The 25,232-nt window shown below is 49.6% G+C and overlaps 1 protein-coding gene across 3 annotated transcripts in view; it reads right to left on the reverse strand.

Moving 5' to 3' along the window:
• Window positions 1-25,232, reverse strand: part of CLSTN2 (calsyntenin 2) — a 507,781-nt gene that overhangs the window by 51,592 nt on the left and 430,957 nt on the right. For all 3 annotated transcript variants that reach the window (XR_006741125.1, XM_036431289.2, XM_036431288.2), the window contains exons 7-8: window positions 16,025-16,273; window positions 13,748-13,869 (exon numbers count right to left, since the gene is read on the reverse strand). Coding sequence is in view for 2 of the 3 variants with exons in the window: in XM_036431289.2 (XP_036287182.1) it covers window positions 13,748-13,869; window positions 16,025-16,273 (371 nt within the window). In the remaining variant the exon portion in view is untranslated. The remainder of the gene's footprint in view (window positions 1-13,747; window positions 13,870-16,024; window positions 16,274-25,232) is intronic.

A 25,232-nucleotide genomic window follows, 5' to 3' on the forward strand; every position in this document is an offset into this window, starting at 1 on the left:
CATCCAATCCCTCCACTCATATACCTACTCATCCATGCACCCACTCATTCATCCATCCACCCATTTATCCATCCACCCCTCCACCTCTCCATCCATCCATCCATCCATCCATCCATCCATCCATCCACCCACCCAATCCCTCCACCCATATACTCACTCATCCATGCACCCACTCATTCATCCACCCACCTCTCCACCCACCCACCCCTCTACACATCCACCCCACTCATCTATCCATCCACCCACCCACCCACCCACCCCCTCATCCATCCACAGAAAAGTATGCCAGGGGGCATGACCTTTTGTTCCCATAAAGTCCCGAATTCCAGAATCCTCCAGGAGATGTGGACTGGTTAAGTCAAGACTGATCTCCATATGGGGAAAACAAAGGGAAATAATGACAATGATAAAACGATGCAATGTATCATCATCTGGCAGGAACCCGCTGCTTGATGCACATTATCTACTGCGCACACAGCTCACTTTGCACATGAAGACAGGGAGCAGGGAGGGGCTGGGCAGTATGGCGAAGTTCCCATACTAGTCCGCAGTGAGATGGGAACTTGAGGTTTCCTGTTTATACCCATGCTCCCACTTCCACACATTTCCTTCCGCCCTCACGAGGCTTATATTTCCTCCAGGTGTTCCACACGCACCCCTGTCCTTCCCCTCCCAGGGGCGCTGGGGACTGGGACCGCAGGACTGAGGATGCCCTGCCGGTGTGTGACAATCACACGTGCCCCGAGCATAAGGTGAACAGACGTCCTACTTTTGGCAGGACAGTCCCGATTTTTAATAATTTGTCTCGCGTCCTGCGGCATTTTAAAAAAGAGACTTTTTTAAAAATGATGTGGGACAAAGTGTTAAAAATTGGGACTGTCCCGCCAAAAGCAGAACGTCTGGTCACCTTACCCTAGCAGCATGCCTGTAACACACCCTTGCAACACTTGGTATTCTCAGGAGAACAAACTCCACTTTTTTATTTCACTTGGTAAAATTAGTTTTTTTAAAAAATAAACTGATGGACAAAATAGACCCAGAGACATAGAAGCATGGAACAGACTGATGGATCTTAGAGGGACGGTGGGGATGGAGGGGTGGGGGGAGATTAATCTGGGATGTATATGCATAACTCATGGACACAGATAATAGCGCGGTGAGGCCTGAGAGGGGTGGGACATCAATGGGAAAAAAAAGGGGCACATCTCTAACACTTTCAACAATAAAGGTGCATTTAAAAAAAATCTTATTTGTGCTTTTCTATCACTAAGCCCTTTAACTCCTGGCCTGAGCTGCCTGCAGACTAACCGCTTGGACCCGTCAGGGACCATAGGCCCTCTATTCCCCTGGAGAAAGAGAATTGGTATGGTTCCATTCTCAGCTCCTCTCTTTACTGGCCAGCTGACCCAGTGTTAGTTGTTTATACATTTATACCTGCTCTAAGCTAGTTACCTGAGGGTCAGAGTGAGAGGGTAACAATGCCTGGGCAGAACGAACTGAGACACGGAGGTGAAGCTGTGCAAAGTGGGTGGCAAGGTACCAGCCTGCAGCCCCTCACTGAGCCTGTAATGGAGCTCATTAAGGTCAAAACACGGTCAGTGTCACTCCTGTAGCAGGGGCCTCCCACCCCCAGGGCTGGTAAGGGACCCTTCCCTCCCAGGCTTCTTTCCGCATTTCCCTCTCTCCTAGCCCCCAATAGGGACTGAGCCCTAGCAACTGGCACCGCCTCCAGCTCCCAGCAGCCCACCCTGAGCCCCACCCAAGGGGCAGCAGCTGCCCTCTTCCCAGGAGGGTCCCCTCTCCTGACCTTTTACTGCCTTCACTTCCCCACAGTTCACTGCTCATATCTAATTCCCAGGGCACCACAGTTCAATTTCTGCCGTTGAAAAGTGAATGTGTTACATTCGGAAGTCTTTTTTTAACCTGCGGAACTCTCCGCCATTGCGTTCTTTTCCTTACATTTCTCTGTTGAAGAGCCCAGCAATGTGACCTCAGGCATGTCCACCTCGGGTTCTGTTAGCTGCACACTCACATGCAGTTCAAAGTGTTGCCCTGTCCCAGATTCCCTGCAAACAGGCCACTGAAGCCAGGCTCATTTCCTCCCCTTTCTGCCTCAAACCTGAATCCAGCTCTTCCTTTTCGTGCAAATGATACATTAAGAGGACAGTCGGGATAATGAGATCAGAGACCTATCTACGTATCTATTAATATGTATACTGGCGCGGGCCTGATCAAACACTTCCATGGGTCAAATACCCTGTTGCCACTCCCTTATTAACCTTGCTTTCTATTCATTATATTAAAAGCCTCATACGTTTCCAAGGTGTTTACTGTTTCCCTCCCATCACAGAGGAGGAAGTGAGGCGCAGGGAGGTGAACTGACGCACCCTCGGGTACGCAGGATAACCGGGCAGAGCTGAGCTGCAAACTCGGGTCTGAGAGACTGCGAAGCCCGCATGCTCGCGCTGTTCCTTGATGAAACATGTTTGTTAATGTTTAATTTACTCTTGATCAAGATTTGTTGTGAAGTGAGTGAGTGAGTGCATGATTGCCTGACTTCTTAGGGCAGAGTGTGGATGCAGCCCGGCTCTGTGCTCTGCCCACTAGAGAATGCTTTATTTCCTTGTCACTCTTATGATTTTTCCCCCCGTCCCCAGTGTGACATATCTTTGCTAGATATGGCAGAGGGATATTTTTAGTATTCTGGAATAAACCTTAAGGTATATTTTTACTCTTGGCTTGGAAGGCTCATTTTATTTATATGCTTAAAGATGAAAAATGTAAGTCGATGATATCAGGCAATTCTTCAAGCAATTCATGTCTCAATTCACATTTACACCTTAATTATGGGCTCACTTTTTATGTGAGTCCAGGTAAACAGGTAAGCATCTCTCTTTGCTTTGTGCCCACACAGCTAAAGCCTCCTTCTCCCCGTGTATTTCTGGCTGGAATGAAGCCTTCCGACAAGGTTGCGTCGGATGGAAAAGGTGTGTGGCTGTTTTCACAGAAGCAGACCGCATTGCAAGCGCATACCACGCTCTGCTTCCAGGCAGAACACAAAGGAGAAGGGCTACTGACATCACATCTTGTATGGCATCAAGAAGGCAGACCCCGATTTTCTGATCGAAGAAGAAAGAGTTCTGCCTTTCCCCTGAGCACATGGCAGTTACCACCTACCACCTACCCACCAAAGAGAAGAAGGCCCGTGGGGCCAGAGGGTCAGGCACAGGAATGGCCCCAGCACTGTCCTCTGTCTTAATCATGGGCACTGGAGGCAGCACTTGCCTGTCCACGGCACATTCTGCTCTATTCTCCAGAGCCACACAGACAGGTGCAAACACAGCACTGTCCAGTCTGCCTGTGTCTAGGAATTACATGGCGGCAAACGATTCCTTTGTGATCTACTGAGATCAAGGGATGGAGAAATACAGTGAAGACTGGGAGGATTCCCAGTTCTGCCAAGGCACATAAGTACTTCTCCACGAGATGCACCTAAGGGAAAGGAATATAGAGCTTTGGTCCAACACCTCAGGCAAATTACTTCAACTTTCAGAGCCTCCATTACAATATCTGTAAAATGAATTTAAGAAATAACTTCAAAAGTAACTGTGCAGCTTAGATGTAATGCATGTAAATCAATGAGTTTAAGGATTGGTACACAATAGCCTCTCAAAAAATGCTCGTTTCCCTTCTCTCCCGCAAGCAATATATCACTGGCTAACTGTTTGCCATTCTTGCATCGACAGCAACGAGGCCGTAATGCAATCACAAGGCTTGTTTGTCTTTAGACTCCCAGTTCCATTGCCTCAAGAAAGCTACCGTCTTCCCAGTAACCAAGGGATGCAGAAGCTGTTTCATAGTGAGGCCTTGCTGGCTTCTAAATATGCACTGATTGTCAAGGTGATGGAGGAGGTTCATTATTTAAAGGCATAATTAAAGGGCACTTCCTTTAACTAAACTAATGAGCAGTGAGTGCAGCAATATTTGCATGTTTAGACATTAAGGATGCAAACAGATGACTTGTAGGTGACTGGGAGTAAGCTGGGGCAAATTAATCTTATACGCAGGGCCTCAGGGGTTATTGCATAGCAAGTCTTCCTGAAAGGAGTGGTCTTCCCTGAGGCATCAACTCTACAGTCTTCTCTTATTTTATGGGATGAACTGCCCTCTCATCAGGAACCTCAGGGGCAAGTTGATCTTTTCTTCAAAAGATACTAAAACTGATTCCTGGTCCTCTGAACTTGAACTCTGCTTCTGAATGGATATCCCTGCCCTGTTCTAAACACTTAAGAATCAGTCTGGATAAGTATGGATATTTGTTCACTCTTGTTTTCTTGTGTATTCCCTAAATCTGTAAATTCTCCTAAGTCAGTAATGGTGCTTTTTACTCTCTTGGGGTATGTGTGTTTTGAGGTCATAGTCAAGGTTCTACCATGTATTCCATTGTTTCCCAAAGTGTGGTACGCGTACCCCCAGGGGTACGGGAAGAGTTTGGTGGGGTACGCGTTGCACAGGAGTTTGGTGAGGATATGCACTGCACTGTGCTTAGCTGCACCTAATTCTATGCTCTTATGAGTACGAGGGGTACTCAGCGTTACGAAAATTATAGAAGGGGGACACATATGTCAAAAGCTTGGGAAACAGTGTAATACAAAAGATATGGAATGCACCCTGCTATGTTGCCCATTCTCCATCCCTAACTTGGGTATTATGCCTAAACTGCAAGGTTTTTGTTGGAATTAAAAGAAAGTGCCTGGCACAAATTAAGAACTGAAGTAATGCTGGTTCCAACTCTCCTCTCTATGTGGGGACTTCATGGTGGCCAGTGCCTTTGCCTCCTGTCTCCTACCTGAGGGGATGAGTATCAGAATTTCCCATTTTATATTAGGATTCCATGTCATCTATTTCTTGTCTTTCCACAGTGCGGAAGTGACAGAGAAAAATCTCTCTCCTGTAACACATGCCAGCTTTTGGGTTTGATGACAAGGAGGGGCCTCCCTCCCACCAGCTCCCATCCCCAAAGCAGTCTGGAGAGGCAGGAGCAAGGCAGTGTGTGGCCCATTTCATGCTGCTCCCAAGAGGACCACCCCAAGGCTCGGCATCATCATTTATTACTGAAAAGGTGATTTGATTCACTAAATATTTTAATTGTGTTGACATTCTTTCCGTATCAATATTAAAATGAGAGACACTGGTTTTAAATGTGCATTTTAGGATGTCTACTGAAAAAAAAAAAAAAAAGCATTCATCGCCTCTGGGCAGATGTACAGGCTAAAACACAAATAATGATTTCACGGGAGTCAAAGGAACTGCTGAGCCAGGGGAAGAGAGACCAGAAAGGAGCCGGGTCTGCCAGGAAAGGGAGAGAGGTGTAGAACAATTAGTACCTTTGATTTGTTTAGCTGGAACAGTTGTTTACAAGTCTTACAAGTCAGGGTGAGAACGTGGGAGAAGCCGGTGAGATTGCAGCAGGGAAGAGAATTCCTGCCTCTCTCTGGATTCTCCGAGAGCTTCAGGGCAATTAACGGAAGTCCTCTGAGTACTAATGGACATCCAAGAAAGCCCTGAGGAGTCAGATCTCCAAACAAGGCTCAAGATGTATTGATAAGTAAGGCTATGGAACTCTCAGTGGGTTTGTGGAGATAGGAGACACAATGAGTGATCTACTTGTCATCAGATCTTACTGTTGGTGAGGATAGGGTCAGTTCCAGAAACACATGGCAACACTGAACTGCACTCTGCTGGACTCCCCTTCCTTCCCTTTATTTGCTGCGAGTTAGTGTCTTGATAGCATCCTCCTTCCAGTCATGGTTCTGCCTGTGGAACTCTGCAGAATACTCTCATTTCTTCCCAACAACAGCAGCAGCTGCTGTTTGCTAACTGTCCACTACAGGTGGGAAATTTCCCTGAGCAATAGGGACACACCAGGGCTGAGTTCATTTGGGAGGTGGGTCCAGAGAGGGTAAAAGACCAAGTGAGAGAGTGAGTCAGGGAAGGAGGACAAGCCAATAGGGTATCACTGTCCAGGTCATCCCTGTGGGTTGGGGCCTTGCCAGCCCTGAGACTCCTGGGAAGAGCTCCCCACCTCCGAACCCAGCTGCCCCTCACCCCTCTGGGCAAGGGTACTGCTGCCCGTTCTGCTCTATCCTCTTGCCTTGGATCGAGCCCTGGGGCAGAAAAGTGAAAGCCCAGCAGAGTGAGGGGTGAGTTTGAGAGGGGATTCCCAGGTTTCTGTGGTTCAGGGGGAGGGCAGGTTTATCTAGAGAATCTCACTGGTGTATCAACTCTGCCAATGGTGAGCTTCCAGGGACGGCTCTGTCAAGTGAAAGGATTTTCTAAGTTTGCTTTAGCATTTCCAGAAACAAGCCCAGAGGACTCAGCGTTTCCTCCCTGAAGGCAGAGAAGGTGCCTTTTCTATTTATAGGGGCTGGCAAGGAGGCTGACACCTTAGGCTGGAAGGAGAATATTGGCCTTAGAGGGAAGGAAAGGCTAAATCTGCCCTTGGGGGTCCTCGGCCAGAGGCTTGTGAGGAAGCAGGCCTGGTGAAAAGCAAGGAGCAAGAGGGGAACGGGGGATGCTAGGAGGCAGTGCCTTTCTCCCATCCTCCTAGGGCCACACTTCCAACCTGCAGCAGAGGCAACCACACTTGGGGTGAGTCTGGGCCTATCTTGCTTAAGCCTTCTCAATAACCTGAGCAGAGTTGGGAGGTGACTGGATCTATGAGCCCGAAGCAGCTCCAGGCCTCCCCAAGTCTCATGAGTGATGTATGAGTTTCCTCTCGCTGCTGTAACAAGTCACCCAAAACTCTGTGGCTTAGAACAACACAAACTGATGATCATACAGTTCTGGGGGTCACAAATCTGATGTGAGTTTCACTGGGCTAAAATCAAGATGTCTAATCTGTTTCTTTGTCTTTTTCCAGCCCATAGAGACTGCCACCATCCTGGGCTCATGGCTCCACATCACCCTGCTCCCATGGTCATGTCTCTGCCTGTAACTCTCCTGCCTGTCTCCTGTAAGTACCCTTGTGATTACACTGGGCCCGCCTGGATAATCCAGGATAAACTCTATCTCAAGGGAGACAGAGTTTATATACCAATGAGATTCTCTAGATCAGTGTTTCCCAAACTTTTGACATATGTGTACCCCTTCTATAATTTTCGTAAAGCTGAGTACCTCTTATACTCATGAGAACATAGACTTAGGCGCAGCTAAGCACAGTGCAATGCATATCCCCACCAAACGCTTCCTGTACCCCTGGGGGTATGCGTACCACACTTTGGGAAACACTGCTCTAGATAATATTATACCTCATCTTTAATGAAATCACACCTGTAAAGACCATTTTTGTTATGTTAAGGTAACATATTCACAGGTTTCAGGGATGAGGAGGTAGCCACCTTTGGGAGACACTATTCTGTCCATTACAAGTAGCTGACAGGGCGCCCTGGGGAGCCCAGGAGAGGTGTCCCGGCATAGAGGTGATTGGCAGAGATGGGCATAATGAAAGATTGCCATGGAAGGGATTTCAAAGTGGAGAAGGCATGGCTTAGGCCAGTGGTCTGCAAACTCATTAGTCAACAGAGCCAAATATCAACAGAACAAAGATTGAAATTTTTTTGGAGAGCCAAATTTTTAAAACTTAAACTTCTTCTAATGCCACTTCTTCAAAATAGACTCGTCCAGGCCGTGGTATTTTGTGGAAGAGCCACACTCACGGGGCCAAAGAGCCGCATGTGGCTCTCCAGCCTCAGTTTGCTGACCACAGGCTTAGGCCATGGGTTGGCAGCCTCAACAAAGAAAACAGAACCAATGAGCTAACCATGTCAACAGTGACTCTTCCAGAGAGCCGAAGATCCAGTCACTGCACAGTCTGACCCGGGAGGAGTAAGAGTCCTGGGTGGCTCTGAGACCCTCCCTGCCAACACCATGAACCCGTGGAAGCCACCTGCTCCCAAATGTCTGGAAGCTCATGGAGATGGAAAGAGAAGGGAGAGGGACTCTGAGAGAAGTGGGGGCTTGTCAGGGACCCTGATTTATGTTCTGTACAGAAATAAAGAAGTGGTAGTCACTGCATTTGTAACTCTCCGCATCCATTATTCATTCAGAGCCACCCTGCAAGTTGGCATCTTAGAAATAGCAGGTGTTCTGCCTGAAGGAGAGGAAAAACCAGTTCCAGACATCCTCCCCACTTTGTGTAGGACACAGGTTCCTGAAGGAAAGTGGGCTCCCTGGAGGCCAGTGTGCAGGGCAAGCCAGTGAGCAGGGTGGAGGCACTGGGTCCGAGGGAACATGGCCAACATTTCTAAGAGTGAGTCTCTAATAGCAGAAATTAGAGTGCTGACAATGCCCAATTATTGTGCTCATTAAGATGACTGGTCTGGACTGGACTGACCACTTTCCAATTAACTCCTTGGCACTTGGCTATAATAATGATTGAACTAACCCATTTGACTCCCAGTGTGGCTGAAGGAGCAGATACGAATAAACTAGCAGTTTGTCCACCCTGACTCTGTAACAGCCTAACACTCTTTCCTCACTAAGAACAAAGGATTTATTCCTGTGCAGCTGTTTCTAGGAGCTTTAGAATCCTAGGCAGGTAGAACGGACTTGATGGGCAAAGGCGATGGCCCAAGACAGACGTGAACATTTGGGTCAAATCATAGCTGTTATTATTTTTTTTTTCTGGGGGAACTGAGCCTGTGACTTACTCTCTTCTTTATGCAAGAGGAAGGAAGGCCACCTCCAACACCAAGGACCTGGGCCAGGGCTGTGGTGAGGGGATGATGGAGACTAGACATGCCCACCCCTGATTTCTCCCCTGGAAAGCCAGCATTCCTAATGGAGGGTGCTGTGGGGTGGGGGCTGGGAGAGCAGGAGGTGTTTACAAAGAACAGGTAGGCCTTGTTAAGAAGATCCAGCTTCTCATATAGACTTATGGTAGCATAGTTTTCCTATTTCAAAATAGTGGTTTTTATTCTGTTTGTCTGTGTTTTAACAGTCATCTCAAATTGGTGACCAGAGCATAAAGGTATACTGTAGACCACTTGTTTGGTCTGATGATAACATGTTTTTACATGAGAAAAATACTGAAAATTGAAAGATTTCACACAAAAATCTGATTTCCAACTTCTGGACAATTGGAGGTGCGGCACCAGGCCTGGATTCTTGCGTGGCCTGGAGCTGAGTGCTGGCTCCATCTCCAGCAAGGCCTCGTCACTCCCCTATGTTGCTTCTCGCTGCCATCTCACAGGATGTTCTAGGGGCCCATAACCTGCTCTACTGGGCAGGAAGGGCTGTGAGCAGCCCCTGGCAGGGTCATATCTCACTTCCCTCTCTCTGGTGCCTGTCATAAGTGCTGGTGCAGAGAAGGCAATGGGCCACCAGTGTGAGCCCACTTCTGCATCCTGTGCATCTTTTCAGAGATGCATTTTTTTTTTTTCCCTAGGAGCCGGGGACACCTGTTCTTGTGCTGGTCAACTGAGGCTGTCACTCAGGCCGGGCCTCCCAGGAACTGAGACACCCCATAAAACACCAGCAGGTTTCCCCCTGAGCACCAGCAAATCCAAAGGGAAGATCATTAGAATCCATGACCCCGAGTCAACCGTATCCAAATGAGACTAAAGCTGGAAGGGGCTGCAAGGGACTAACCCTCTCCTGTGTGAGCTGGCAGCTGGGCATCCTCCTCTGCTCTAGGCTAGGCCTGCCCATGACTGACAGCTGGCTCCAGGGATTTGCGTTAGCAGATCCTAAGTAAAAATCCCATTAAAATGGCATTCTCCTCATCAGGAGGCTCTCTTTACTGAGGTGCACTGGGTTTTCAGGGGCATTTCCTGGAGCTGCCAGCTGATGGATTGACCTGGCAAAGGCAGTCTGTTCACCCTGGCAAAGGCCCTCTGGGGCTAAGGGCTGGACTGTGGGGAGAGAACAGTCCTCTGGGGCACCTGCCTCTCTCCGTGGGCACCTCCTGAAGAGCAATATGGAAACCATCCTGCTTGGCATGCTCTGGTTCCAACGCCTATGAGCAGCATCTGTCCAGGGCTTGGTCTCCTTGCCCGGCTGTGGAGAGAGGAAGGGGAGACCCTGCTTCTAATGCATCTCCCACCACTGGCCCCACTGAATGACTTGGCCTGGGTTATACTGGCTTACACTGGATACATTTTATGAAGTTCATACTAGCCTCCTTCACATTTACCCATCCCTGATATTCTCAGTCTTCTTTATATGGCAAAGTGCCTCCATCGTGGCCGATTCTTTTGGGGGACACAGTACCAACTCAATAGCACGATATAAAAGGCCTCTTAGGATCGAATTCCATCTGCTTCCTCCAAACTTGGGTCCTACCTGCCAAGGGTTTCCATTTCTGCCCCATTCCCTGCCACACGGGAAGCTGACAGCTCCCTGCAGATGGCCCTCCTGCTCAGCTCTCCGCCCTCCTGGCTGCCTGGCTCTACGGAGCCCTCCACATGCCCTTCAGACGCTGCCCCTCCTGGGGGCTTTCCCAAGCCCCAATTTCCAGGCTGCATTTGCAGTCAGGGCCTTTAGGACGCAATGAAGGTTAAATGGAGTCATAGGGCGGGGCCCCAATCCAATGGGGCTGGTGCCTTCTAAGAAGAGGAAAAGGTCCCTGAGCTCTTTCTCTGCCAGTGGGGACACAGCAAGAAGGTGAGTGTCAGTAAGAGAGCCCTCCCTGAGGATCGGAATTGGTCAGCACCTTATTCATGGACCTCCCAGCCTCTAGAACTGTGAGAAATGAATTCTATTGTTACAGCCACCCAGTCCATGGCAGCCCTAGCTAAGACAATGGAGACAAAGCTTGAGCAATGTGAAGATTGGACATTTCATTAAGTCTGTAAACATTTTGCATTTCAGTGACAACCCTGATTTCTAAATTAAAATACTTTAAATTTAAAAATGAAAACATTTTAATTTGCATCTCTCTGATGATTAGTGACTTTGAGCATTTGAAACAACAATGAGGTATCACCTCACACCTGTTAGAATGGCTGACATCAACAAATGACAAGTGCTGGCGAGGATGTGGAGGAAAGGGAATCCTAGTGCACTGCTGGTGAGAATGCAGACTGGTGCAGCCATTAATGAAAACAGTATGGAGCTTCCTCAAAAAATTAAAAAATGGAACTGCCATCTAACCCAGTGATCCCACTTGTAGGAATGTATCCTAAGCACATATGCACCCTTATGTTCACAGAAGCACTACTTACGATAGCTAAGATCTGGAAACAGCCCAAAGGCCCATAAAAAAGCTGCAGTACATTTAAACAATAGAATACAATGCAGCTGTAAAAAAGATGGACCTCTTACTCTTTGAGACAGCATTGAGGGACCTGGAGAGTACTATGCTAAGCAAGATTAAGCCTGTCAGAGAAAGACAAGCATCACATGATAGCACTCAGATGAACAAAATAAACCGATGAGCAAAATAGATCCAGAGACATAGAAGCATGGAACAGACGTAATGAATCTTTGAGGGAAGGGAGGGGGGAATTAACCAAAAAACTTATATGCAGATATGCCTAACCCATGGACACAGACCATAGTGCAGGCCTGGGAGGGTGTGGAGTGGAGAAGGTCAACAGGGAAAAAAAGGGGATATCAGTCATACTTTCAACAGTAAAGATAGATTTAAAAATTGGAAACATTTTAATAAATCAGCAAGCTCACCCAAGCAGCATAGCTTCATGGGAAAGGCAGGTCCTCCCCGGGGTGTGCTGCGTGGCCTTGGGCAGGTTACTGACCTCGGGTGGGACTGGGCGGGAGGGTGGCAGAGACCAGGACGAGCTCACACACACAGCGAGCCTGGCAGGATGGTCAGGGGATCTCAGCCCTCCTTCCATTCACCACTTTGGGAACACATTCCAGATTTCCTAGATTCTCCTTCCTCACTCCATTTTATTCTCAAACCCTGTGACGTCCTTCGCTGATACCACTCAATCCCATCTGAGGAAATGTCAGGGCATATATACCTAGCTCAGGCACGCACTAGATCAGTGTTCTTATTAAAAGCCCTCTCAATACAGAATTTATTTTCATTCATCTCAATTCATAGTATGCATTTAAACACATCTCATATAAGCCATACGGCACTTTAGAAGGTAGCTGAGAGGTGGCTGGGAAATCAAACAATGTCAAGATTTCATCACTTTGGCATGACCTAGAATCCCTAGTTCGGAGAAACATACAGTAATCAGATGCCATATTTCCAAAACCCCAGGATCCAGCAAAATGGGATTTACTGGGAGTGGATTAGCAGTTTCCACTGGGATCCCTCAGACTTCTTCCCCTAAGCTGGCCTCCCTGACCTCAGTGCACTGTCTGATGTCCCGCCAGGGAGAGGCTGCCTGGGGATAATGAATCTCTACGAAAGCGCACTGGCCTGCGCTTCTGTGTGGGTACCAGGGGGCGGCCATCATTCTCATCTCAGTGTAAATGGATTCCTCCTGGAACGCTGCCCAGGAACACTCTGAGGGAAGCTCTGGGTAGTCCCAGGTAGTCCCCGGGGAGGATGGGGAAGATGCGGTGATAAGGGGAGAGAAGGGAAAGGATGAAGGAACATTCAGCCCTAGACAAGGTGAGGTGGGAACACCCCATGGGTGTGGAGGGAGCAAAGAAGACTGAGGTCCCCAGCGGAGCTCAGGAGTTGGCTGGGGCAGCAAAGAAGCAAAAGGAGTTGCCGAGGCCCCAGCAGGAAGGCCACAGACGGAGCATCCTTCCCTCTGCTTCACTCAGCAGACCCAGCTGCATGCCCCTTCCCTGCCTGCTGGCCACTCTCCCTCTTGGCCATTTAAAACCATTTTTAAAAAGTCATTCTTCAAACTGAGGGCCAGCTCGAGGCTTGCTGCACAGCTCGCCTCTTCAGGGGCACAGCTACCCAGAGAACTGAGTGCCACCTCCCCAATCTCAGCGCTGCAAGTGTCGGAAATAGACCCTTCACAGCTTTTGATTCTAATGAGACACTTCATTTGTCATTGACAAGCATGACACAGGGGTCCCTGTGATCACAAGTCATTAGGCTCTGAAGTGAGTCATAGTTTTCCACTTCAGACGAGGGCACGCGTTGCTCAGAGTGCACATGTCGCTCAGAGTGCACGCATAGCTCGGGGTATACACATCTCTCACAGTGCACCATTGCTCAGAGTACACGCATTGTTCACAGGGCACCACTGCTCAGAGTACACGCATTGTTCACAGGGCACCACTGCTCAGAGTACAGGCATTGTTCACAGGGCACCATTGCTCAGAGTACACGCATTGTTCACAGGGCACCATTGTTTACAGTGCATATGTCACTCACAGTGCACCATGTCACTGCTCACTTCAACATCCCCAAGCCCCTGCTTTCAACCTGTGCCACCTAAAGCAAGGCTGCACCTCATCCAAAGGCGATGACAGAGCATCCAAGAGGGAGACACAGAGCATCTATGACACACAAATGCGCCAACAATGATCACACAGTGAACCTCGAATGAAGGGAGAGAGAACTGCTTCCCAATGCAGAGCAGAGGGATGAGGTGCAGGTTAGCTGACCCTCCGCTTCTGCCTGGTCTTTAAGATGGCAGTTTCCATCCGGACTTTAAGATGCTCTTTGTCTCCCTGAGCTAATTCTTCCCAAAATCAGAAAATGACCAGAATCCGGCGGTGTCCACCCACTGCCATCATCATTGGAGCACACTGCCCACCCCTGCAAAGGGATGAGCAGGCATGACGGGCCAGGTGGGAGCCTTACCTGGTCCAGCTTCCAGTGGAACTCGGCCGGGCGGAAGGTGTCGGCCTGGTCGAAGTCCTTCCGCAGGAGGAAGACCAGGCGGCAGTTGTGCACGTACAGGGCGTAGTGGTGCCGGTTCATTTCTGCAGACAGAACGAAGGGAGAGGGAGGGTCCCTGTGTCAGTGTCAATCTCAGCAGAGAAGTCTTCCTGCCACATCACTTAGCACACCTCCAAGGGCACTGGCATTCCAGTCTCTCCTTTACAATTGGTTCTGAGGAATGTTCTAGAACATATATTGTGGAGCTCCTTGAAATGCAAGAGGAAGTTCCAAGAAAGCCCACAGTAAAACTCCTAAGATGTCATTTGGGCTTAGATATCAACCTACCCTAAGCTCAGATGCTGTATCAGACCCCCAATAACACTTACTTAGGCTAGCAGGTTTTATTGATTTATTTTTGGTACATATCCTTCTGAGAGAGTTAAGGGAGCCCTCTGACAATCCCATCATTCACTCTGGGATCCTTTAACCTAGCTGGCTTCTCCTCAGTTCCGGGCTTTTATCTCATCAGGCTTGATTGGGGGTTGGGGGGAGGTGCCACCATGCACATCTCCTTCTCTGATCTCCATGCAGGGAGGGTGCGCTCTCTCACTCTTAGTTGCTAGCAGGAGGGGACAGATTTCCCAACCTCACACAGAGTTGCGTGACTTTCCAACCCTCTCTCCTCCATGCACAGACAATGCGTGGGGCTTTTTCCTTTCCTGATATAGAAACTTTCTTTCCTGCGTAGAAGGTTTCATGCCATGGATCCCAGCCATGATGCCCTGTAGCTACCAGCTAACACCCACTGGGTGGGAGGAGGAGTCGTTTGACCTCACAGTTACGATAGAGTAGCCCGCACTGAAATATCCCACACGGCACACGCTTCACAAATGAGGGGCGAGTGAGCAGGTGACCGGGGAAACGGGCCCAGAGAGCTCAGCAGCTTCTCAAGGGTCACACCCTACAAACTCTAGCTGTCCATCGCAGACTGAGCTGCCAGCCACCCTTCTATACTGCCTTCCCTTTGCTGTGGTTATGTATTTGGGTAACTTAACAACAGCAGTATTTGAGATGGGAAATTATGAAATTACAGTTTAAGATGGAGTTGTAAACTTTGCATAAGTTATCAGAGTGTGTGAGTGTGTGTGTGTGTGTGTGTGTGTGTGTGTGTGCGCGCGCGCGCACATGTGCAAGCATGTGTTTGCATGTAAGGTGTACTGACAAGAACACAGGATTAGAATTAGCTAACTCTACCAAGCATGTCAAACCCGTGGCCGGCAGGCCGCATAAACAAGGCGTGTGGCCCACTGGCCATCAGTGTGACATGCTTGCATTCTTGTTCTGATACTTACTGGCTGTATAACTTGGGACAGGGCACTTAACCTGTCAGGGATGTTTCATGATCCTTAAAAATGCACAACACTGCAACGCTTTTATAAACTTGTTTGTGGAGATGTGAGACACTGGCGAGGGAGTAACAGCTAACACAGATTGCACTCCTGTATGCCAGGCACTTTCTAAAGCACTACATCTGCACTAGTACTTAACCCTGACCAAGGTAGACAATACTCTCATGCCCATTTCATAGACAGGAAAGTGAGGCACAGAGGGGTTGACAACTTGCCACACATCATCCAGCCATAAGCGGTAGAGAGTTTTTAACCACCACGCTGGGCACTGCCTTGCACAGCGGCAGGCTGAAAAGGCCTCACAGGCCAGCCATCATTATTAAGTATGGCACGGACATTCAGACTACTCGTTTAAACGGCCAGGCTCTATTACTGAAAATAAACGTTTGGACGTCTTACTATACAGGAGTGGGCAAAAGGAGGTTTTCAGGTGCTCTCGTGGTAAAAGACACGCAGGTGACGATTATTACAATAGCTTTATTGTACTCACAACTGTACCCTCCTTTGCCCATCCCCGTGTATAATACAATGAAGGTGGCACTGCTTTGCTTGAAGTAAGGGTGCACCCTCCCCCCGCCTTCCCCCGCCCCGTCTCGCATCTAGTAACCCCAAGCTGCCTCTGGGAGGCTGGGTTCTGAAGAACCCAGTGGAAACCAACCCCAGAAACAGCTCTTGCCTTCTTTGTGTCTGCACATCTACTTCCCCCCTTTTCTGGTCCTGCTCTTCCCCGAGCCCAGGAATCAGCAGGCGGAGAGACCAGAAGCCTTTTTCCCATCTTCAGGGGCTGTGTCTCTGCCTAACCTGCGGGGACACCACAGGCGGCACCAAAGAGCCGGGCGAGACTCACCGGTCTTATCTGAGTTGCAGAGGATGGTTTCCTTCTCTGCTCTCACGCTGGGGCTGGGGCCGTGCTTCATCCACATGGTGATGGTGAACTGGTCCGTCAAGTTCTTGGGCACAATCCCGTCAGGGACCTTGGCGCCCTGCCGGCCGTCAAACTTGAAGATCATCTCGCTGCTGTCCACCAGCAGTCCCGCAGTCCAGTTGGAGGCAGCGCTGGGGGACGGCAGGAGGTCGATGATGCCAGAGGAGGCTCCTGCAGGGGCGGGGACAAAAGGGCAAAGGGTCATTCCCCTGGGGGTGGGTGGCCTCACCTTCTGTTTTCTGCTTCTAGGTCAGGAGAAGCTATCGGTGACTCTTGAACAACACTGATTCGAACTGTGTGAGTCCAATTATATGTGGATTTTTTTTTCAATAAATACTGCAAATGTATCTTCTTCCCCTTATGATTTTCTTAATAACACTTTCTTTTCGCTAGCTTTCTTTATTTTAAGAACACAATATTCATACATATAACATTCAAAATACATATTAATCAACTATGCATGTTATTGGTAAGGCTGCTGTCAGCAGTAGACCATCAGTCGTTAAGTTTTTGGAAAGTCAAAAGTTATACATGAAGTTTTGAGTGCACTGGGGGTCAGCCCCCCCCCAGCCCTCACATTGTTCAAGGCTCCGCTGTACTCAGTGCACTTACTCAGAGGACTGGCCCAGCCCTGAGCTAGGTGACTTGGAAATGTTGATGGTCAGCTCAGGGAGGCATCAGCAACTTATAATGAAGTGTTGCATGTGGCAAGCCAGGGTGCAATGAACTATCATACAAGAAAGGAGTGCTGGAGCAATTCAGGAAAATGGGGTTCCCTGTGGGCTTTCATAAGCAGGCAAGGTTCCTGGAGAAGGCCAAGGTTTATTTGGATCCATGGATTCATTCACATACTCATCCATTAACCTGTTCAACCACTGATTGAGCACCGACAAGATGCCAAAACCCCTGGCAGGTGCTGGTGATGTAAAGGAGAATCAGCACCATCCCTGACCTGGAGGAGCACAGGGCCAACAAGTGGTCAGATGACTGTGATACAGTGCGATCAGGGCCGTGAGGGGAAGGTCTAGGTCCTGATCCCATGAGGAGTGTAAGCCACTTAGTACTTACCACACTTTTTTTCTCTTCCTTTTTATACAACCACTAGAGGCCCAGTGCATGAAATGTGTACACTCAGGGAGGGGGCATCCAGTGTCCCTCTTCCTGGCCTGCACTTTCTCGCAGTCTGGGAACCCTTGGGGGATGTCCGACTGACAGCTTAGGCCTGCTCTCCATGGGGTAGGCCTGCTGAAGGTTGGAATCCTTAGCACTGCTGTAGAAGACAGAGCACTGCTGCTGTACTTGCCAGTCTTGAGCCCGGCTTCTGGCTGAGAGGTGCTCCCCCTGTGGGAGCACACTGACCACCAGGAGCAGTTCCTGTATTGAGCATCTGCCCCTGTTGTTCAGTGCATGCCATAGCCAACTTTCGGTTGATTTGCATACTAGCCTTTTATTATATAGGTTTTGTTTAGGCCAAATGGTATTAATATAATGGTTGAGTTCTGAAGTCAGAATTTAATGCCTGGCAGAATGACTTGTAGTCTTGTTACTGTGCACGTAACCTTTCTGATGTTTAACTTCCTTTTCTACTATCTCCCTTCCTGGGGTGTGATGAGTACTGAATAAGAAATGGCATGAGAGCTTGCAGCAGCATGCTCATCACAAGGTGAACGCTCACTCCATGTTAGCTATAACTTTATCATTATAATATAATAATTACTATTTCTGCTACCACTATGATTCCAGACTAATGCATGGGCTTAACCTGAAGCAGTGGTAGTATAGGGGAAAACTTGTGTCTTAGGAGAAGCACACCTGTAACAGAGGTGAGGTGAGCTGAGGAGAGTGAGATAAACCTTGGGCCTCCACTGACTACCCATTGAAACTCAAATGCTGCCACATCCTTATGTTCTCCACATCCGCACGTTCCACACAGGAGCAAGGCTCAGCTACTCATGAAGGAGGGGGGCAGGGGGCTTCCTGATACTGTCAGGAAGTAAGAGGCAGGAAATCTAAGGTGTGCACAATGCTGGGGGCCACCGGTGTGGAGCTGTCTCCTGGCTCAGGGCTGACCAGTTAGTAATAAATGCTGATGAGTTTAATGGACAGTGGTTGGGTGTATTACCTGCTATTTTTCAGGGATCATGGACTTCTGCATATGAGAGCCCAAGGATTGGGCTACAAAGTTAACAACCACAAACATTTCCTATAGTTAAAATGACCCTTGCAAGTCCCTCAGGAAAGTGAAATATTGGAAACCAATATACTTCTTTGCAAATGCTCAACCCAGCCAGTTTTGCCTCCAGCCTTGGAACAGATCACTGGGCCTGAGGTTGAGCACCCACTGGCTTGCAATCGAAAGGTGTGCTGTGTGAACAGGATGCTCTCATCAGCACTACGAGAGGCTCACCCTGGAGAGGCCCCTGAGAACCGCAGAGTCTAAGAGTGTGGAAGAGTTCGGTCTCCCAATTCATGATCACCTCGTGGCTTATGTGTATCCAGGGCAAATGTGGGCAGTGTTGACTGCATTATTTACATGCATATTTCTGAGAGTATTTGGTTGGTACCATGTCTGACACACACTAGACACTGCATTAATGTGTATAACTAACTGCCTTTCCTCCCATCTAGTGCCTCCACGAGATCCTTCTGGCTATTTGCCCAGTGCTCCTGTGAGCCTGCCATCCAGCCTATGGTCCATGCCCCACATCTCTCATCAATATTTGTTCTCATCCCACTCCACCAGAGCCTCCTTTGGTATCTATTTTACCTATCTGTTAATTCAGACTATTTTTTTTTAACACACACACACACACACACACACACACACACACACACACTTATTTCAGAGAGGAAGGGCGATGAAGGGAGAGATAGAAACACTAATGGGGAGAGAGAATCATTGATTGCCTGCCTTTTGCATGCCCCTACTGGGGATCGAGCCTGCAACTGGAGCATGCGCCCTTGAACAGAATCAAACCTGGGACCCTTCAGTCCTCAGGCTGATGCTCTATCCACTGAGCCAAACCAGTTAGGGCAAGACTAATGTTTTAATGACTAACAAAGCCTTAAGAGTTATCACTCCCCAGAGCTATTTGAATGAAAGAAAGCTACCAAGGTGGTAACAGGCTAAGGCTTGGAGTGATTTGGGAGATACATGGTCTTTGGAACAAGTTCTTAGAACCCCTGGACTAGTGCAACATGGCAACAGTTTCTTTGATCCATAATTAAGTTGGCGCTGACACCAGGATTTGTTCTGCATGAAGACAGCCTGCCAATTGGGGCACACACAGAGTGTTAGTTCCTAAAACTTCAGGCAGCCAGGCAGACACAGGCTGAGGACTCAGGGCTCCTGACTTCTGGCTCCAGCCAACGCAGCCCACACCACGTATCAGGGCCCAGTGCAGGGGCGTGTGGGTGACTAGTACACAGTGGAGCCAGGGAGGGGACTGCCATGGATCAGAACTCTATACCTGAGGCTTCTTTTTGTCTGAGAACCTTACTGCTGTCCAGCAAATGTTCCTATAGAATCCACGCTGCAATTAGCACCTTAGACTAGTGAAGAGGCTGTCTGTAAATTCCCCTAAACAGGTTTGCATAGGGGAAGAGATGTGCAATGTAGGTACAGGTGTGAGGTGTGGGGGTAAGACATAAAGAGATTGGGAGGCAAAATTGGTTGCATTTGCCAAAGGCCAGCCCTGGTCAGGATTATCCTATACATATATCCTACATATATAGTACTTCATTTTTCATAGTTACAGGTCTTAAGTATCATTTCCCTAGGAAACTTTTTGGGGGCACTGAGTGCCAGACCAGAATTAAGTACTTCGGTGCTTTTTCTCAGTTACTCAACTATGCAGTTAATACTATTGATTCCGGTTTGCAGATAAGAACCCTGAAGCTCAGCAAGCCCAGGATCACAATCAGCTAGGGAGTGGGCCCATCATCAGACCTTCCAGTTCTTTCCTCTCCCCTTAGACCTCCCTATGCATCTGTCACTGAACCTGGAGGGGAACCTTAGAACCTCTTGCACATTTCACAAACATGGAAACTGAGGCCCAGGGAGGGAAAGCGACCAAGCTCACACAGCCACACAGCAGGCTGGAGGCAGGCCCAGCCCTCAGACACCTAGCTAGTGTTCTTTCTACCACACAGTGGAGTGTCCTGCCAAGCACAGCCCAGTCACCTGGGTCCCCGCTCCCTATGCAGGCCGCTGTCTACAGAAGGGCACGTTGAAAACAGCGTATGGCCTGCAAGGCCACCGATGCAGAGCTCCCTTGCTTTCCCTGGTGCGGGGGCAGCAGGCCACTTGCCGCATCCACAGATGCTACCTACAGGGAAGGAAGCATCAAGCTGCATTTAAGCAGATGGTGCAGATTCCTGCAAACTCAACATCTTGTATTTCTTTCCTCCGTGCAATTAAACAGAGATTTGCCTTCTCCCAAAGCTGTTCGTGTTCTCCCTCCCTCTCTCTCTCTCTCTCTCTCTCTCTCTCTCTCTCTCTCTCTCTCTCTCTCTCTCTCTCTCTCTCTCTCTCTCTCTCTCATATCTTCCCAAGGAATTCCGTGGAGAGCAGTGGGTAAACAGATGCATCAGTTGCAGAGATGGTGTGGCCTCGTCTGCACATTTCGGTGTATTTCAGATGCTCCTTGGGACACTTCCACAAAGTCCCTTGGACTCAGCTGAGAGGCCGCACTGGTCTTGGGCACAGCAGCTGTGGTGTGATGAGGCACAGAGGGTTGGGAAGCAGAGGTGAGGTTTGATTCAAGGTCCCTGAGCTCTCTCAGGCTGGGGAAGCTCCTGTGAGCCAGCGATAGAGCTGGGGGTGATTGAGGCAGATTCCAGGGTACGCTGTGATGTGAGAACCCTGGGGGCAATTGTCACTGTCTGGACTTCTTAATTGAAAGGTTTGCTCCAGATGGTCTTGGTGAGGGCAGAGAATCCTTAGCATCTCCAGCTGGGACTGTGGCAATGGAGACTGGCATGCCTCCTCATGGTCCACCACAGCACGGGAAAGGATGAGGATAAGCGGGAAGGTCTCAGGGGAGAAGCAGCATTGTAATCAAGGACAGAGGCCTCATTCCCACAAATGGCAATATCATCTCCACATTATTTCAATAAATGCTGTGTAACATCTAACGTATGCCAGGTACTGCCGTGAGAATGCAGTGAGAAGTAGACAGAAATGGGCCCAACCTTTAGAGACGCAGTAGGAAGTCTTTTATTTTTGGAGGGTGGAGCAGTCCAGGGATAGAGAGTCTTAGGGGAAGTGGGAGGCTCTCTTGACAAACGTCCTATTAGGACTGCATGGGGGGAAGGTGCATCCTACTCTCAACATGCTTCTCTGACCCACTGATATCACTTGGCCATGTGACCTGCTCTGACCAATGAAATGTGAGTGCAAGTGACATGCACCATATCAGGGCAGATGCTCTGAGAGCCAGTTCATGGTTCATCATGGGTCTTTTCCACACGCCATGTGAGCCACAATGCTCTAGAAAGGCTGTTCCTTTAGCCTGATCCCAGCAGGAAGTTAGCATGGAACAGAGTCACAGTCAACCCAAGAAAAGCAGGGGGTAGAAACAAGAAGTAAACCCTGGTTATTTTAAGCCAATGAGATGTTGGGGTCATCTGCTACTGCAGCATACCCTGTTATATACTACTGATAAGCCACTTGGGTGCCATTAGCAGCTGTAGTTTCCATGTCTCCACCTGCATGCCTTCAGTGTGGACACGGATGACTTTCTGGTGTCCTCTCCAGAGCTCAAACCTGTGGTTCCTACAATCACACTGTCACTGTACCTCTGGCATCCTGGACAAGAGGGGCTCCTCCAGGGCCCAGAATCTCTAGGAGAAGCAAGCTGGGCTTTGGATGAGCCGTCAGCCAGGTTCCTGGAGCAGGACCACAGATAACCAGCTGCTGACCAGCCTGGGGAAGGTCACTGTAGACAAAAACCTTCTCCCCAGGATAGGGGGTATGCTGTATGGGAGCTGCCTAAAACACCTCAAAGAGAGAGGCCTATCCGGAGAGGAACTCACTGCTCACGGTTGCCATCTATGAGTCAGTGTGTGCAGCTTTTGGCTGATGTAAGATTCGTGATTGAATCAGATTCCCAAAGGGTGTGCACAAGTTTTCCTTAAAGTCAGAGGCCTGCTTCTGCCCTCTGGGAATAGAAGCACTGGCTAGGACTAGGGGCCAACACTGTCCCTTGGAAGCCCCGGCTCTTTGGGGGCGCACTGGAGACTACACTCCCTGCGGTTGGGCTATTCTGAGGGTATAAAGCCTCTGTCGGTGATTCTCGGTGAACTTCCATATGTAGTCTGTCTTCCCCAGGAGCTTGAATTGAGTGGTCTCCTTACCTTACAAAACCTCTGCACAGATATCTGCTGAATTAACAAATACTTGAGTGAATGAATGGATCCTCTATGAAAACCTCCCAGTTCCCAAGCGTGTGAATTCTGAGAATGACTTAATGTCCAGCGGCCTGAGCTGCTCTGAAAGACCCATCGCTTGAATTAACAGCTCTTATCCTGTGGCCTTTCCTTCATGAGACCCGTCCTCTCAGTTCACGCCTCCACGTACATGAGAGCTGCGGGGTGACGGGTGCGGGAGGTGCCGCCGCTGGCCTCGGGGCCCAGGAGGCATGTGCGTCACGCACTGCTTTTCTGTTTACCGTGATGGGCAGCGATGGAAGGTCATGGGAGCAGGCCTCTTCTCGGGCCGTGGTTAATGTCAGATTTAATTTGACCAAGAGGTCTGTCTTCCCAAAGGCTTTCCCACGCATTTCATACTCAGGGCAGTTCCGTGACACGTCACCTCCGGAGAGCCAGGGGCTGAGGCGCCAGAGACCTTCATCTTAAGTCTCGGGACGAAGAGGAAGTGATATGCGATTTTGCCTGACTTCTCCCGGAAGCCTGGCTCTTTGCAAAGCAAAGGCAGCAGGGACTGCGTCCAGCCCCATAAGATGAAGGGGGCATGGGTTCGGGGCCCTGATTATCTTTACTTCAAGGCGGAGTGGGAGAGTCTCAGTGTACAAACCTCAGGCAGCAATACACCTGCCTCCTGGCACTTAAGACCACTTAATTCAGGCTCCCAGGCACTTCAATGGGAACAGAGACTGTGGAGTCTCAGAGGGAAGGCAGGGGTGGGGGGCGAGTGGGAAGAGATCAACCAGAGAACATATATGCAATATGCACCATTCATGGACACAGACAATAGTGTGGTGAAGGCCGGGGTGGGGGGTGGTTTTGGGTTAGAAGGGGTCCATGAGAAAAAAGAGGACGTAGGTAATAGTTTGAACAATAAAGATAAGTGAAAACAAACAAACAAAAACCAGAGAGGCCATTTCAAGTACCTGCCAGGTCCCCTCTGATAGCAGACTTTGTACAGTTACTGTCTGACTCCCCCTAACCAGGATTCAATCACTGCTCCTCATGGAGCCCATGCTGCAGGCAGAGGAAGCAGATGGGCGATGACCAGACATCCAGGTTCCTCTGAGGAGACACCCCTGCCTGGGTCCCTGCACAACCACAGCAGCAGAGAAGAGATGCAGGAATACAAAGGCACAAGGGCAAGTTCCTAGGATGGCCCCCCAACTCCCCTTCGGCCCCCAGTGACCACAGAGGGCAGGAGAATACTGACTAAAGGGAAGGGTTTAGAATGATGCAGGGGGAGAGAGAGCATCCGAGCAGAAAGAAACACAAATGAGCCTTAGGGACGGGAACAAGCCAGGCACAGGGATAAAGGAGCCATGCTGGCCAAGAAGGCAGAGCATCAGGAGGCAATGGGCCGTGAGGGTGGATGGGCAGGTGGAAGCAGGTCTTCAGGAGGACTGAGGGTAAGGCTAGAGTGAGGCACCACCTGGAGGTTCCACGGTTGCCTGCCACCATTGCCCCCAACTCTGCTCTTGCCCTGGGTTCCTGGCTTTCACGGGAGGCACCCTCATCCAGCTGGATGCTCACCCTGGAGTCATCTCAGACGCCTTCTTTCTCACTCCTGACAGCCAATGAATCGTTCAATCTTGCCGGTTTGGCCTCCTAACTCTTGTCTAAAATTCATCCTGACGGCCTCTGCCCTGGTTCCGAACTCATTATCTCTCCCTCAGACTGTGGCAATCACATCCTAGTTGGTCTCCTTGTTTCTACACAAAGTCAATAAAGATTTGTAGAATAGAATAGGCATGAATGCGGAGGCTCATGGCAGTACCCTGGTTGAGAGACCCCGTGAGAAACTCGCCTACCATCCACTGGAGGCACACAGAGGCTTGTCTGCAGCACCTTGGATTCCTGCAGGGACCAGAGACCCAGGCTCCGCTTGGGAGCCACCAGCCTGCGTTTCCCTCGCTGGCAGTCACTTCAGAATGTGCTGCCTCCTTCTGAAGGAGATTCTCCCACCAGATGGGCATCTGAGTCCCACTCACTTGCCTCTGCCCTTTTCCCTTAGCTCCATCTCAGCGGAATTCAAGATCCAGACTCTGAACAGGGAAACTGGCGTGGCACTGCCCATCAGGGCTGCTCAGACAGAGTTCTTTCCCATCAGTGCGGAGGGTGGCACTATCGGGAAGGTCACCAAAAGGACACGCGGGTTTCTCCCAACAAAGGGTCTCCCTGAGCGCCAGGTCATCTTGCACACGCCTTCAGGAAACTGCTTTCTTGGCTGAATTAACCTGTCTCTCCCCCCACTCCTCTCCCCCCTGCAAGGCGAGCTGGCAGCCCAGGGGAATGAGCCGTGCGCAATTTTGAGCTCAAGTTTCTTCCCACAGAAAAGCCTTCTCACTCCCCATATCTCCTCATCTCACCCAGCAGTGCTCAAGATCAAATCACAAGTGTGTGCCCTTGGGCCCTCCTGATCTTTAACAAGCCGATTCCATCACCGCCTGGCGACCTGGAGGAGTTTAGGAAATGGCTGTGCCCCACAGGGTGGCAGCGGGGTCGAATGGACTCATAATTTAGGTGATCGTTTAGGTGCACAGGGAGCGAAATGGGATATTCATTCACAGTGAGATGTTGTCTGGGGTGGCGTCTCCATCCACAGAGAGGGGGAGAGGACTAGAGGCAGTTTTCTGAATATTGCGGGCCCCTTACATCCATTTTTGCAAGGGCTGCTGGGGATGTGGGGATGGCCCTGCTCAGC

This window comes from Pipistrellus kuhlii, unplaced genomic scaffold, assembly GCF_014108245.1.
Source record: "Pipistrellus kuhlii isolate mPipKuh1 unplaced genomic scaffold, mPipKuh1.p scaffold_m20_p_11, whole genome shotgun sequence".
Lineage (NCBI taxonomy): Eukaryota > Metazoa > Chordata > Mammalia > Chiroptera > Vespertilionidae > Pipistrellus > Pipistrellus kuhlii.